Raw genomic sequence first — 16,549 nt, 5'->3', positions numbered from 1 at the left:
ACATACTTAAAGTAAATTTTGATAAATGAAAAAATCAAACCAACCTGAGCTTTTTTCAATTTGTCATCTTTAGATTCTAAAACTTTACCAAATATAGAATAAATATCTTTAAAGAGCATTGTGTTCACCATGTCAGCACCATACGCTCTGGAATGAAACAGATCAAGTAGTAAACCAAGCAGATATACACTGTTTCTGTGTCCTAGACTTACCTATATCTGAATGACTAAACGCCTTGTCCGTGTCAGTTCTGATGACAACCACCATTGAACAAGGAAACCTGGTTGAAAAATCTGAAGGTATTAGCTCAACTTATGCAAGGATTGAAACTGAGACTTTTGGATTAGCGAGCGTTTAAATCACTCAGCTTGATCTGTTTCTACATCAGTTCATTTTTTTTCAATTTGGAAGTGAGTCTAACCAAGGCATTTGTCTATTTTTTGCTAGACATGCCCTGGATGTCCAAACTGTCTGTAAAATAAGAATCCAAGTCATTGAGATATTTGGCTCACCTTTTGAATAAATTACAAGATTTCACAGTGAATTTAAATAATGGCTCCAGAACCTGAAATAAACCAAAAATACCTGCAGTGTGCAATAATGAAAAGAAAGATTTTGCCAGGAAAGCAGCATCAGTCACCTCTTTTTGGATTTCCAACTGTTGCAGGATCTTTAAAATGTACAGACCTAATAATTGTTTCATTCGAAAAACCAGAAGCTATTACCATGTCAGTACCTCCAACCTACATCACTGAGAGGGGAAACTGGGTTGAAAAATCTGTAGTTATCACACCCCAAACACCAAGGGATTATCTAGACAAATGTTAGGATAAAACTCTAGCCGTGTATTCTCGAAACGATCTTAGAGCTAGGATGTCCTAGAATCAATGTTAGAAGATAAGAACCTAGGACATCCTAGTGTTAAGATTGTTTCCAGAATATGTGGCCTGGATCCCCAAGGCTACCGAACAATCCCCAACACTCAATAAGAAAATATGAATATTTACCAGTAGTGTAATTTCAACAGGGACGTCTGTTCTATTGTCTGACAATTGAGCAGCAGAGTTCACCTTTTCTTGTAAACAAAACATTAGATCCCTAGAAAAAAATACATATAATATTAAAATATTTATAAATGTAGTCCATGGTCCGATTTAAAAAAAAAAATGGACCAATTGGGACCCAAACTTGATTGACTAACTTGCAGAATTTGTTTAAAAATATCATTGCAGGCAAAACTACTTTTATTGCTTACATAAAACAAAGATTGGAGCTTTTACTCAGGAACCTAACTTTGATTTATATTGGTCAATCAATCAAATCAAGTTTAAAGTTAAAATTTGTATCCAATCGGATGTCTGTTTTACTTCAAATCTGGATTTTATCTCTTTGTTTTCGAGACCATGGACAATATTTACTGCAAGGGGAAAGGAAGCAAAATGAATTAAAAATGCTCTACCTGAAAACAAGAGGGTGAGAGAAATTCTCCTCTAAATATGACTCAAGAATATGTTGAAATTTCTCAAATTGAGTCTGTTCCAGAATGTTAAATATATGAACCTAAAACAATAATAATCAATTTTTAGTGAATATTCTTAAAATAATATATGTTTGAGTTCTGTTTTGAATATAGACATTATACTGCATGTGTTTCCTTAGATGAAATTTTGTGCAGGCATCCAGTTGGAAACTTAATTATCCAGGGATTCTTGAGTTTGGAAGCTTTACCAGATTTCTGCTGACTCGGTGTAAGTAATTTAGTGATCTAACTTACCAGAGCGTGGAAGACATCAGAAGCAAACGGTACCCTATCACCATTCTTAGCACCAAACATGGTAAATAATGCATCCAATATATCTTGTAAATACTAAAAAACAGAAATTGAAAACAGTTCATCACCAATGCAAATAAACTGTGCAGGAAAACAGCATTAGGCTTTCTCGTGATTTTTAATGTGCACAGCCTGTGTTTTTTGCCCAATTCGAACGACTAGACTCGACTAGAAAAAATAAAAAATATCACCTTGACAATTTCTTGAGAACGTAATCTAATCAAGTTCCGTAGATTATCTGATATTTTATCTCTATTCATAGACCACTGTAATACACTTAATAACCCCGCTGAAAAATATCAGAGATCAAAGCTTAAAGAATGCCTCTTTTCAACTTCGTTTAATGACTCCCTGGATCTTCAAAATGCACAACCAGAGCACACAGGACCTCTGTTTATTGTCTCATCTGATTAAACACTTTCAGCATGTCCTTGTATCACTGACACAAAGGTATTATCTTGAACACTGTACCCTCAGCACACGTCTATCACAAAGTTTCTAGCATGACATGAGCTATAGACTGTTACAAAGTGAAAGTAGAAAATATATAGACTTACTATTCTGAGTAAATTTTGTTGAACACAATAAGGTAGAAACTAGACAATATTCTTTAGAGTTACGTTGAAAGGGCAGGGGGGTGGCAGCCGATTTCTGGATGTCGTTCAACTCATCCTGGTACATGGGTAGATTTTTATAGTCTTTTATCTTCTTTATATCATCACACTAGGAAATAGAAAACATGGCGTCAATTGGCGCTTGTGAGTTCAAATCTCCAGTACTTAAATATCAGGTTTGATGACATGATAAGAATATAAAAATAATAAAACATGGTGTTCATTGGCGTTCAAATCTTCAATAGTTCAATTTCAGGTCTGTTAACTAGACTAAAAATAAAAAAACAAAATGTGCTCGAGTTCAAACCATCAATGGTCGACTGTACAGTCTCTCAGCTGCTGATTTGCCAGTGCTGTCTGACAATGTCAAATAAAATACCTTATATATACAGAGTTCATGCTGTCCATCATAAACTGTACTGCTATCTTTTCCTGTTAAACAAAGGTAGGAGAAACCTTGTAATTTCTTCTCATTTTTATCTCGAGCTGAAATAGTATGGATATAGTTTGGATTTGGCAGGATATAGATCAGTTAACATAATTATGGTGTTGGGTAGTGAAGGGGGAAGATTATTACTATTTCACGCTATTCTATATATTAGCTGATAAAGCTCTACTATAGCTGTCTCCTTTTCAGAGAGAAATCTGGAGTAAGATCTGCTGCTTAATGAAGCGTTAAATGTCAAAAAAAAGACTTACTTGAGCAATGGTAGAAATCCAGTCTAATATGAGCTCCTGTAAACTTATCTATTGGAATAGATAACTGTAAATAAAGACATTAAAAATCTTAGTACATCTACCAAACCATAGTAAACATATTTCAGACTTCAAAATAAAGTTAAACTCTACCTAAATATGGAAATCTGAGAAAATATTTTGTTTAAACAAGATCATAAAATTTAGATATTACTCCTCCTTTTCAATGTACGATAGTTATATTCAAATCATTGAAATTTTTTTTTAAAAAACTGTGAGACTCACTCTGATTATATCGTTCCATTTTGGAGAGTTTTGATGGTAAAATACTGAGGTGTTATAAACAGTTTTATTGCTCTCTCCACAACCACAATTTATACAGTCCTATAAATAAATCATTATCAAAATCTATAAAAAATACAGTCCTATAAATATATCATTATCAAAATCTATAAAAATACATTATCAAAATCTATAAAAATACAGTCCTATAAATATATCATTATCAAAATCTATAAAAAATACAGTCCTATAAATATATCATTATCAAAATCTATAAGAATACAGTCTTATAAATAAATCATTATCAAAATCTATAAAAAATACAGTCCTATAAATATATCATTATCAAAATCTATAAAAATACAGTCCTATAAATATATCATTATCAAAATTATATAAAAATACAGTCCTATAAATATATCATTATCAAAATCTATAAAAAATACAGTCCTATAAATATATCATTATCAAAATTATATAAAAATACAGTCCTATAAATATATCATTATCAAAATCTATAAAAATACAGTCCTATAAATATATCATTATCAAAATCTATAAAAATACAGTCCTATAAATATATCATTATCAAAATTATATAAAAATACAGTCCTATAAATATATCATTATCAAAATCTATAAAAATACAGTCCTATAAATATATCATTATCAAAATCTATAAAAATACAGTCCTATAAATATATCATTATCAAAATCTATAAAAATACAGTCCTATAAATATATCATTATCAAAATCTATAAAAATACAGTCCTATAAATATATCATGATCAAAATCTATAAGAATACAGTCCTATAAATATATCATTATCAAAATCTATAAGAATACAGTCCTATAAATATATCATTATCAAAATCTATAAAAATACAGTCCTATAAAATACAAACAAAAACATCATCATCAAAATACGGCTCTAAACAAATGTATTTATACATAAACAAATGTATTACATAAACAAATGTATTTATACATAAACAAATCTGTTGTTACTTACTGGAATAATAACACCATTGATATCAAAAACAGATATATCTATTTCTACATTTTTAGCTGATTTCTTCGTTCCACGGTCGAATTCGGCACAATTTATAGTTAAATACAGGTCATTACGAACTTCACCTAAAAAAAATTACATAACAAATTCAACAGTTACGTCAGCTGCGTCTGAGATAGTGCCTCACGCAGAATTGAACTTCAGTGTTAAAAAAGAGTTTGAATATTTTAACATATTATTGCACGCCATAAAACATCAATACTGATATTATACTGTATTCAGTATTAGAAAATTTCAAAGTGTCAAGGCCCTCAAGGGACTACTTGGACTAACGATGGAAGAGTGGGGAATGGTTGGGGCACAAAAGAGGACGACCAACCTACCTGGATTGACAACTGTATCAGAGAACCCTAGACGTTGAGCTATAGCTACATCTTTAGTAAATAAGATAGGACTCTCTGTTTTAACAGTAGGCAAGTCTCCTCGTAACATTCTTAATGATATCGCCATTCCTACAATTAGATACAAAATTATCAATAAAGTACATAACATGGTTATAATTATAATGGTTTTGTAGAAAGTGTCAAATAGCCATTAATAGTATGTGAAATCTCAAAAAATCCATCTACTCAACAATCTTTTTAGATTTCCAACTGTCGAGGGATCTTTAACATGCACAGCCTGTAGCAGCCTGGGTCTGTTTTTATTGTTACCATCAGCAGCCATTTTCAGGTTAGTCCTTTAGACCTGCATCACTGACAAGTTGAAACCTGGTTGAAAATCCAAACTAGTACAGCCACTACAGAATCTATGACTTAGAATTGAGAAATTCTAAACTTACCAAAATTATTCCTGTCTGATTTGTCTGGAAGTAAGGATTTTTGAGGATTTTGAGCTTTTTTAATTAAAGATTCGTGAAGACTGGTCATATTACTCTCAGCATCTACACAACTGTAATGGATAAAATTTTGATTATTTGTAGAGGAACTTGGTGTCAGATTTTCTAGAGAGTGATACAGATTGCTGAAATTTAGCTGGTGAAATTTATCTGGTAAAATACACATATTTCAACATTGCCACATGAAGATAAATATCATGACGGATTGAAATTGAGTTTTACATTCTATTTTTCTGCGCATAAATTGAAAGCCACAAGCAATGGCTGTGGTACATGTTTATTGCTAGAGAACCATAGTTCATGTTTATAGAATAGATCATTTCAAATATGCTGTAAAATTCATTAATGAAATTTCTATACCTTTGAATACGGATTTGATATTCTAGTTCATCTTCACTTGATGATTTTAATACATCTTTTAAACAGTGAACTGAAGAAAAGAAAAAAGGATTAAAATACAACCAAATAAAACAGGGGCTCAGTTTATTGTTCCATCCGAACGACTAGACACTTTTTTCCATTTCAGCCCCTCAGACAACCATCACTGACACAGGGAAAACCAGTTCTAAAAATTCGAAGTTATCTCCACCAATGCCAAAACTGAACTGTAAAAATTAGTGAGCGTGTGTCCAAATCGATGAGCCACAGCAAATCTTCTTAAAGCTTGGAATGAAAAATATAAAATAAATCAAAACGTGTTTTCATGGTTACCTACCAGCACATCCCCAGGGACGTCTATATTTAAACACTGGAGCCTTTTTACTGTTGTTATCCAATAATACTTTCCCTGAAAATATCATAAGAAACTCTTACATTCTGTTCTCTTACAATTCAATCAAACATTCAATCAAACATTCAATCAAACATTCAATCAAACATTCAATCAAACATTCAATAAACATTCTGTGAAAGTTTTCCTTGTATCAAGATAATCATAGGCTAGATCTAAACCAAATCTATATCAACTGGAGAATAATAATCCACATGTCTGCTTCTGATTGGCTAGCCTTAATTAATATTTGTTACATTTTTTTCATTTTAGGATTAATTTCATCACTTCAAACAAGATAAGTTACACTCTCTCAAATAGCATGCTAATTCAACAATTCAAAATAAAAAATACATTTCAAGTATTAAAGGCATGCAAAAACTGTTCATACTTGCTTCATGCAATTGTTATAACTTTCATTCTTAAATATATATTTTACATAAACGAAAATAAATCTGAATACATTCTTTAGCATGACAAGTTTTCATTTGGAAGAAAATCTAACCAATCAATGCTTTGTTTAACAAAGACTTTGACACCACTTTTTCGAAAGAATAAATAAGTTAAGTTCATGCATCAAAAAATCCATCAAGACACTAGAACTTTCACCAAATTATTTTCAACAATTCACTAAAAGAGTGCATGAAATGAAACGCAATGTATTAAGGTGTTTCAGCACCAAAACAGCCCATATAGCACCCACTATAGGTTGTAGAAATGATAAAATAATTTATTCAAAACCTCAAAAAAATAGAAAACACAAACACAACTGTCAATCTACAAGTCCAGTCTATCCTACCTTTTAACAACTGTTCATGAGAATCTTGAATAATCTTACCTAATTTATAAGGGGAAATGTGGTAAAATGTCATTTCTGGGGTGGAAAATTGTTTCAAATTTTAGAATTCATATTGATATATAATTATCAAAATCATTATTCAAAGAGAGCTCAAATCCTTAAGGGAAAACAGCAAGTCAAAACAAAATCTGACTCAAAACATGTAAAATTTAAAAATGTGCTTGTATAACTATGAAATGGTGAAGAATTTATTCAAAATGAAAAAAAAAAAAATTTGTGACCAAGTTTAAACTTACCATATCTATAAATTTGAGCCACTATAAATAAATCTTTATTCAAATCTTCATCAGATAGGTCCTGCAATATTTGAAAATAATAATCAACAAATGAGCTTTAGTGAATTATGTACAAGGGGACAAAGGTGGCGTGGATTCACTCTTATTGTTAAATATTATGGTGCAACAGACAGTGCTTTCAAGATCTGGCCAAATGTTGTCTTTGGAAGTAATACATGTTTGAGATGATTTCTAGTCATTTAGTGGAAGAAGCAAAATAAATCCCATAAGAGAACTATATTATCACCAAATGAACTAGCCATTTTTCCCCCAATTTTAGACCTTCTGTTAACAATTTGTTAGTTTGGTTTGTAATTTACAAATTATACCTACCAAGAATAAACCATAATAAGCGTCTAGTTTATCCATTGATAAAGGCATGCCTTGTTTACTGTAACGTACTAAAAACTTCTCACTGTAATATAGATATTTCATATTATACTAAGAGTTGAACTATTTCCTTCATTGTACACTCAATGTTGCCTCTTTATCAATAAATAGATTGGACTGTGGTTCTCTCCATCCAAATAGCTTGGTATAAGGCAATGAATTCTAACCAATCAAATCATCCAATATGATGGTAGGATATATTATTGTAATATTGTGGTCTTAAGATATCAAGATTGTGAGAAAGTTATCTCCCTTGAGAGAAAGATGAGAGCCTGAATAAAGATATAACCTTATAAACTGGTTTGTATCAGCATCAAAAAGAGACAGATAGATTTCTGCCTCATCGCCCACGTTACAGGGAAAACCTCGAACATTTACTAAGACGTGATGAGTATCATAATGACGGTTCTCTTTACTACTTCTCTGTCGTGACATGGTCAATTTACGAGGCTAAAATAAAAACATGTCAAACTATTAGGATTGTAAGGTTGTTGTCATAAACTGTACTGGTTTTCTCTCTCCAGTTTGTCAGAACTATTTCATCTAAACCAGTCATGTCTGATTCGAGTTTTAAAATATCCTGTTACCAAGAAATAGAAAAAATGCAATCAAAAGCAAACAAATGTATCTAAAGAGCTATAAATTTACAAAGATATGACTGGAGATGAAAATATCAATACACAATAAAGTCGATAAAGGGGAAGCAACTCTTTCACACTAAGAATTGGAGAAATTTACTTACCCATGTACCTTTACTAGACTCCACACTATTACAATGTACCCTATAAAGGGAGATAACACTATGTTTCTCGTCATCGATGATTTCACCATCTATTCTTGGAACTAAATCGAGCCCTAATTTACTGGAAAAATATCAAAATTCAATTTGTTATGTATCCGAAAGTTTACTTCTATTTCGATGCCCTGATAAGAATTTTGTAGGAGCTCTAGACAAATGAAAGATCAGTTTCAAATTTTTGAAGCAATTTCATCTCTTTTTCATCAAGCAGATCTTTAAGGACCTTGGCCAGTGCTTTCATGGGTGTTATAATAAGCATCGTCCACATAATTATCACACAATGATGTTATAAATAAATGAGCGAAACAACCATTTTTACAAGGATAACAAGGATCCTTTCTACAAGCTGGTGTTTGGCTAAAACCTCTTGGATTATCCAAAAAGAGCTGATATGAATAAAACAAGTATACCCGTTTCCCCAGTCAATTCTCATAATAATCTCATTTTTAATACTGAAGAGCTGATCCTCGGTGATGGTATTCTGTACAAGTTGCCGTCGGTAATTTATCAACGCTACCATCACTTCTTCTATTCTGGTGAACATTGGATGACTTTCCTGAAATAAAGACAAAACCTACATTAGAAAAGAGGATTCAAAATGCTTTTTGTAAGTATGTGACATTTCTATAGGCTACATAGACCCCACAAAACTGCAGCAGATCTAAAACCCCAACTCTGAAATTCCCTCAAATGATGAGAATAAAAACAAAATAACAACATAATAAACTGGTTTCATTCATGCCTCGTTTTTCAAGTGAATTATGACCATAATGCCCCATTACTCAGTCTGCGTATTCTGAAACGATCTTAGGAAAGATCAATCCTAAGAATTAAAATTAAAATGATCTTTTCTGTGTTTGAGACTGTTTCTAGGACATCCTAGTGCTAAGATCATTTGAGAATACACTGCCAAAAGTGATTGTATTTAATAAGCCCAGACAATTGTTCTATACACTACGTACCACATATAATTTCTTCCATTTTACCGCCCAGTCTCTCAGAACAAACGTGACTTCTTTCATCACTGGATCTTCCGTCGGAATGATATTCTCAAATCTCCTGCAATATTCAGATGTCAGAGAAATACAACTAATAGTGCAATAGGGTAGTTGAAAAATTAAAATTCTCAAATCTGTCGGTGGGTATATCAGTTGGTAGCATGTAGGATTGTCGTCTGTTAGGGAGCTTAAAGATGAATTCCCTTCAAGGTTATAATAATTTCTATGCCATTGCCAGCACTTTCTAAAGTTAAATGTCAACTCTTCACAAAACTTTATCAACTTTGAGCTAACCATTACGCTAGTCAATAGACAGGGATTTCATCAGTCTTCATGAGCAGCAAAAAAGAAAATAAAGCATGAAAATATTGAACCTACCCTTCATTTTCAACCTTACATGGTTTAACATGGACATAGCTAGCTGGAAATATTCCCTGAAAGATACAAAACACATTATATCCTGAATCATAAAATCTATTAATATAACAGGGGGTTAAGGTTGGCCTATGACTTTTCAGGACTAGAAGCAACTGGGAAATTTTTATAAATTGCTGGATTTAGTGCACATACGAATGAAGGCTTGATGTCGTCCCAAATTGTCATTAGTTATCTGTTTTCTAGGTACCATTGGGAGGTTGCAATAAATGATCAATGATGTTTGAAAACATGAAACCCATCCTTTGATGAGCTACTGAATGATGTAAATTGTGATGCTAAAAAAAGACTGTTCTAAATGGAACCTACCTGTTTGTCTTTATTTTTCATAGAATATCCTCGATACCATATTGCTGAAATTGTGAAAAACAATTTTTCAGTACAGAATATATTTTATGCAACTATCAGAGACCCACTACACACATAGCAACTGTCTAAGAAATTGAGGCAAAAAATTGGTATTTTCATATTCATTGACTTTTTTTTATTAGGAGGGTGGGGCAGTTGGGTGAAGAAGGTCCTCATAAAAATTATTTGGTGTAGCCTATGCCAGCACAGGAATCTTGCAATTATGGAGGGCATCTAAAACTCTTTTGCCTTACTTCCTGTTACAGTGGTTTTTAAGTTGATAACTGATAGAAGTACATTGTACACTTAAAATGTCTGATTATGAAAAGTATCGTAATGACAGTTAAACTAAAAGTAGAACAAAGATATATCATAACTTCCTAGTTTTATCTTTAATATAGTTATATAGTCTATATGGAAATTCCAGGTAAACCCCAAAACAGAATGTGATATGATATGACAAATATTCCTTGTTTTATTTCTATATTATCTTTATAGTTTAATCTCATATTTGATCTTATCTAACCTGTATTGACTTCCCGTAATTTTATCTGATAAATAGGTTAAGGCATGATACTTACATACTGAGATATGATATACTTTATGATATACTTTATGATATACTTTATGATATACTTTATGATATACTGAGATATACTTTATGATATACTTTATGATATACTTTATGATATAAGTTGTGATACAAGATAAACAGTAGTTTATCCACTACTGTGTAGTCAACTCTGTATCTCTTTTAGAGAGTCCACATAGCTAATACTGTTATTGTGGTATTTAGGTTTATTAACTCTGTATCTCTTTTAGAGAGTCCACATAGCTAATACTGTTATTGTGGTATTTAGGTTTATTAACTCTGTATCTCTTTTAGAGAGTCCACATAGCTAATACTGTTATTGTGGTATTTAGGTTTATTAACTCTGTATCTCTTTTAGAGAGTCCACATAGCTAATACTGTTATTGTGGTATTTAGGTTTATTAACTCTGTATCTCTTTTAGAGAGTCCACATAGCTAATACTGTTTGTGTGGTATTTAGGTTTATTAACTCTGTATCAGAGAGTCTACATAGCTAAAAATGTTTATTTGATATTTAGATTATATTTCAGAGATTCCACATACCAAATAATGATCTTTATGTGATATTTAGGTATACCTTTATGAGTCCACATATCTAATATTGTTTATATGACCACTATAATATAAATGGAATTGGCAATGCCAACTCTGAATCCCTTTCAGAGAGTCCACATGACTAATAGTGTTTATTTAGTATCTATGTTTGTCAACTCTATATCACTTTCAGAGAGTCCACATTGCTAATAGTGTTTATTTAGTATTTACATTATAATATAATGTTTATGTTACATATCAATTTCAACTTCCTTTTTTAAAATAAACAGAGTTCATAATTACTGATTAAAGAGTATTTTCTAAACTTTTTACGTGTTTTGATAAGGGACACTGATAGCATCAACATGTGGATCTTGCAATTTCATAATTAGTGCTTAAGCAGCTTAAATACAAAATGAAGATTATTTAATATGTGGACAATCTGAAGGAAATGCTGAGTTGATAAATCGAAATACCAAATTAACATTATTAGCTATGTGGACTCTCTGAAAGGGATACAGAGTTAATAAACCTAAATTCCACACAAACATTATTAACTACGTGGACTCTCTAAAAGAGATGCTGAGGTGATAAACCTATATATCATATTAACAGTATTAGCTATGTGGACTCTCTGAAAGGGATGCTGAGTTGACAAGCATAAATACCAAATAAACATTATTAACTATGTGGACTCTCTGAAAGATATGCTGAGTTGATAAACCTATATATCATATTAATAGTATCAACTATGTGGACTCTCTGAAAGATATGCTGAGTTGATAAACCTATATATCATATTAACAGTATTAACTATGTGGACTCTCTGAAAGGGATGCTGAGTTGACAAACATAAATACCAAATAAACATTATTAACTATGTGGACTCTCTGAAAGATATGCTGAGTTGATAAACCTATATATCATATTAACAGTATTAGCTATGTGGACTCTCTGAAAGGGATGCTGAGTTGACAAGCATAAATACCAAATAAACATTATTAACTATGTGGACTCTCTGAAGAAGATGCCGAGTTAACAAAATCAGTTCATGGGTTTTTCAGAATATAAATTTACAAAATAATTAGCCAATAAAATGTAATTATTTTACTGGAAAATTATTTGTATCTATTTCAACTTCCTGGTCTATAAAACCTGTACAGCACGCTACGATTTTATTTCTATTTATACACGCTTCATGTTAAAACATTTAGTAGCATAAAACATTCTTCAAACACCTCAGGCAAAATCTTAAAGGGATATACTCATGTAGATATCTACCTATTTATTAGCTGGTGGAAGTTTCACAAGGCAAGGCTATAGTCGAGATTTGTTTGAAACAAAAAGTCTATGTAAAAAAGCTTAATTCACATTCAGAACTTCGTCCTCCAGACAAAAATCACACAAAGTTATTTTAGAAATCCAGTCAAGCATGAATGGATAATGGATAATACCTTTAAAGCAATTACACATTCAGCTTGGAAAAAAAAATGCCCAAACGACATTCAATAAGTTGAAGATTTAGTCAGATATGACTGGTAAATACAGTCAAATCAACAGTATAGAGTTCCAGTCAGACATGACTGGTAAATACAGTCAAATCAACTGTCTAGAGCTCTAGTCAGATATGACTGGTAAATACAGTCAAATCAACGGTATAGAGTTCCAGTCAGACATGACTGGTAAACACACTCAAATCAACAGTCTAGAACTCTAGTTAGACATGACTGGTAAATAGACTTAAATCAACTGTCTAGAGCTCTAGAATATCTCTACCAGATATCTAATATTATTATATACACTATTAATGAAAGGTAAATTTGAAATTTTTTTTTAACAACTTCCTCAATTATGTAGGACACATGACTTGAATTTTAAACGTAAAAATAACAACATAATCTAATACTAGATAATTTTATATCCACAACAGTACAAGGTTGGTTTAGAGATCTTTATTAAATTGAAATGAGCTAGAGTTTTACACCCTACTGTTCTGTATCTTATTGGACTAATGAAATGAAATGTAGTTTTATATCCTACTGTTCTGTACCTTATTGGACTAATGAAATAAAATACAGTTTTATATCATACTGTTCTGTATCTTATTGGACTAATGAAATGAAATGTAGTTTTATATCCTACTGTTCTGTACCTTATTGGTCTAATGAAATGAAATGTAGTTTTATATCCTACTGTTCTGTATCTTATTGGACTAATGAAATAAAATAGAGTTTTATATCATACTGTTCTGTATCTTATTGGACTAATGAAATGAAATGTAGTTTTATATCCTACTGTTCTGTACCTTATTGGTCTAATGAAATGAATTGTAGTTTTATATCCTACTGTTCTGTATCTTATTGGACTAATGAAATGAAATAGACTTTTATATCATACTGTTCTGTATCATCTTTTTTGTCATTCACCTTATTAGTTAAATTGAAATTTCAAAAGCACCACTTTTAGTGAAAAGAAACGACTTTTTAAGGCTATCTGATACCCACTCCCCTTCTTTTTTCTATTAAACCCTTCCATGCATGCATACTTTGAATCAATATGAAGAACTCATTAGTAAATAAGGGGTGTTTTTTGTCGCCTATCAAATCATATTCGAGTTTGAATAAAACTTTTCCTTGACAAAATTCAATTCATAAAGACTATTATGATAAGGAAGTCTACTCTAGTAAAGGGTGAAAGGATTTGAAGAATACGTGTTTTTAGTATGAATCAAACTGAAACTGAGCCAAAATTTATAACTTTACAAATCTTATAGAACAGATAGAATTTATAACGATTATAAAACAGGATTGTATTTTCATTTTCACTAAATTGGCAATAATTTGAATTTGTTAAAAGCGTAAAAGACGTTTGTCCTCAATAAAAGTTCTGGAGAAAACTTGAATCAAATTTGGCAAATAATTAATCTCTATTCAATATGAAAAATAAAGAACATTCAAATTTATTGTGATCTTAGAACTGAATTACATTTGAGTTAAAATGAAATTGGTAATATTTTACTTTTCTAAAAGCGGTAAAAAAGGAAGACCAGTTGTACAAAATTTACAGATCTTTTGACCTCAATAAAATTTGAGGGGTAAAGTTGATTAAAATATGGCATTAATTAAGCAATATTGATTATAAAAAAAACTTTAAAGGAGAATCTATAACAGGAATAATGAGTAAGTCCTGTCTCCCAATGGATAAAGAAAATATAATATTCTTATGAAGAATTGGTTTATGTTTCTAGCTTTCATAGTTTTGTCATTAGTACAAAGTGCCTCTACCACTTGATAGGACAAATGGATACTTTCAGTCAAGGGGGAGATGGATTAAAACATAATAAATCAAATAAATGAGGAGAGATACAGATAGATAAATCACTGACTAAGTATTATATCACAATAGTCTCTGATAAGATAGTCTCATCTACTCAAAAATTACATAACATAGTAGTAAACAGTCACCTATTTCTTTTGTAGGTGTGAGGGTGAGGGGAGGTTGTGATTGGGTAGCACTTTGGGTATAAGTTACAACGGAGAGTAAAGTAATATTATTCTTACACTTTACTTTTGGGGCTTTTTTTCGCACTCGGTATTAGGTGTTATATATAAGAGAATCTCACTTATAGAAGCACTAAAAAGGAGGGGTTGGGATTTGTCCCTAAAGGTACAGGTAAACAAATGTAAATTAACTAAAGTAACTTTTTATCATTTGTCCCTTATCCCTTTAAACAACTATAAGGTACAGTGCACAGTGTTAAATTAAGTAATGACATAACAAAGTAATACCTTAACTTCATAAATACATATGTAACTTGATATAAGCTTACAACATTAGTTATCACATATCCTACTGTATTGTATATGCCCTTCTAAATTGTATTGTACCCTACTGTATTGCATCTTAATATACATGAGTTGTTAAGGCTTACAAATAATTAACCCTGCAACAAATTTTCCCACTAGCCAATGCAGCATATTTGTTAAGTTTTTTTTTTTAAAAGAAAAACAGGAAATTTCATCATCTGCCTCTGGGTACATTTTACTTTCTGCTGAAACTATCAACTAATACCAGAAAGCACTGACCTTTTCCTGGAGTTTTAGGTCCATATTCTTCAACTAAATGTAGGCAAGTTCCAATCTGTAGTGGCAGAGAGTGTTCACTCTTTCCTTCATAGTTATATATACCTACAATATCATATCATATATCATCAATAACATAACTACATAGAAATAACAAATTTTTTTAGGACAAAAGCATTAAAAATAGATATTGAAAAACATACTGAAAGCAGGACAACTACTCTCAAAAGCCCTGGCAGTGGCATCAGAATTTATCTGGCCTAATCCACTCGTATGCAAAGCACTTAATCAGCAAGGAGTCAGCTGATTTCACTGTTTTATTCTGATGGTGAATTACACCTTAAAATTAGATTATAAATAATTAAAAATTTAAAATAACCTTTGAAAACATCAATAATTCTTTTTATTGTAAAAAAAAGTACCCCAAATCTCTGTATTATTGAAGATTTTAAAAAGCAACACCAATTTAAGTTAAATAAACAAACATTTTTACTATTTAACATTTGTGTATGTTCAAGCTTTTGTTTATTTATCTTCGACTTTAGCTCCTACAGACTGTTTACACAAAATAAATAAATACATGTTTTAAGAGGCTACAACTCAAGTAGTATTTTGATCCCACAGAACGAAAGCAATATTTTTGTTCAACACTTGTCTCTTGGATGTTGATTTTAATTTGATCTCACAGAACCAAAGAAATATTTTGCTTTATAAATAATTTGACCACGTCTGTCTATCTGTAAGAGTCATAATTCAATGGGATCAATTATTACTAGGAATTGATATTATAATAAAAGTAATGAGGATTCTGTGTACATTATGATCAATCATTGATCACTAAAATCAATAAAAACAACTATTGATGAGTGAGAGAGTGATGTCTTAATAATTACTGGTGTTATCAGGAATCTCTATTAATGATCACACAATGATTTGACTGATCAATCAATTATTGATAAAAATCAATAATCAATAACCATAATCAATGCAATCAAACAATATATTGCTAATAAAGTTTTATTATTTAAAGATCAAGAATCAATTATGAACATCTTATTATTTATTAGGGGAGGGGTCAGGGAAGTGTGCCAGGGAAGTGTGCCAGGGAAGTGTGCCAGGGAAGTGTGTCAGGG

The 16,549-nt window shown here is 31.2% G+C and overlaps 2 protein-coding genes across 2 annotated transcripts; both read right to left on the bottom strand.

The window, feature by feature from the left end:
• Positions 1 to 1,837: 1,837 nt before the first annotated feature.
• LOTGIDRAFT_63886 (hypothetical protein) lies at positions 1,838 to 7,652 on the bottom strand (the record flags this gene model as incomplete). The annotated part of the gene is made up of 12 exons (XM_009060497.1): positions 1,838 to 1,867; positions 2,023 to 2,120; positions 2,389 to 2,554; positions 2,825 to 2,931; positions 3,145 to 3,208; positions 3,427 to 3,525; positions 4,438 to 4,562; positions 4,821 to 4,949; positions 5,279 to 5,460; positions 6,047 to 6,116; positions 7,185 to 7,260; positions 7,572 to 7,652. Coding segments are annotated over 12 exons (1,227 nt in total), but the record flags the coding sequence as incomplete, so codon positions are not given.
• LOTGIDRAFT_123192 (hypothetical protein) lies at positions 7,527 to 15,525 on the bottom strand (the record flags this gene model as incomplete). The annotated part of the gene is made up of 8 exons (XM_009060524.1): positions 7,527 to 7,653; positions 7,918 to 8,078; positions 8,395 to 8,491; positions 8,838 to 9,001; positions 9,390 to 9,486; positions 9,804 to 9,859; positions 10,170 to 10,213; positions 15,420 to 15,525. Coding segments are annotated over 8 exons (852 nt in total), but the record flags the coding sequence as incomplete, so codon positions are not given.
• Between the last annotated feature and the right edge of the window lie 1,024 nt (positions 15,526 to 16,549).

The sequence above is a fragment of the Lottia gigantea genome, assembly GCF_000327385.1.
Source record: "Lottia gigantea unplaced genomic scaffold LOTGIsca_43, whole genome shotgun sequence".
Lineage (NCBI taxonomy): Eukaryota > Metazoa > Mollusca > Gastropoda > Lottiidae > Lottia > Lottia gigantea.
Note: the sequence above shows the minus strand (reverse complement) of the source record. Positions and strands in the feature narration are given on the sequence as shown.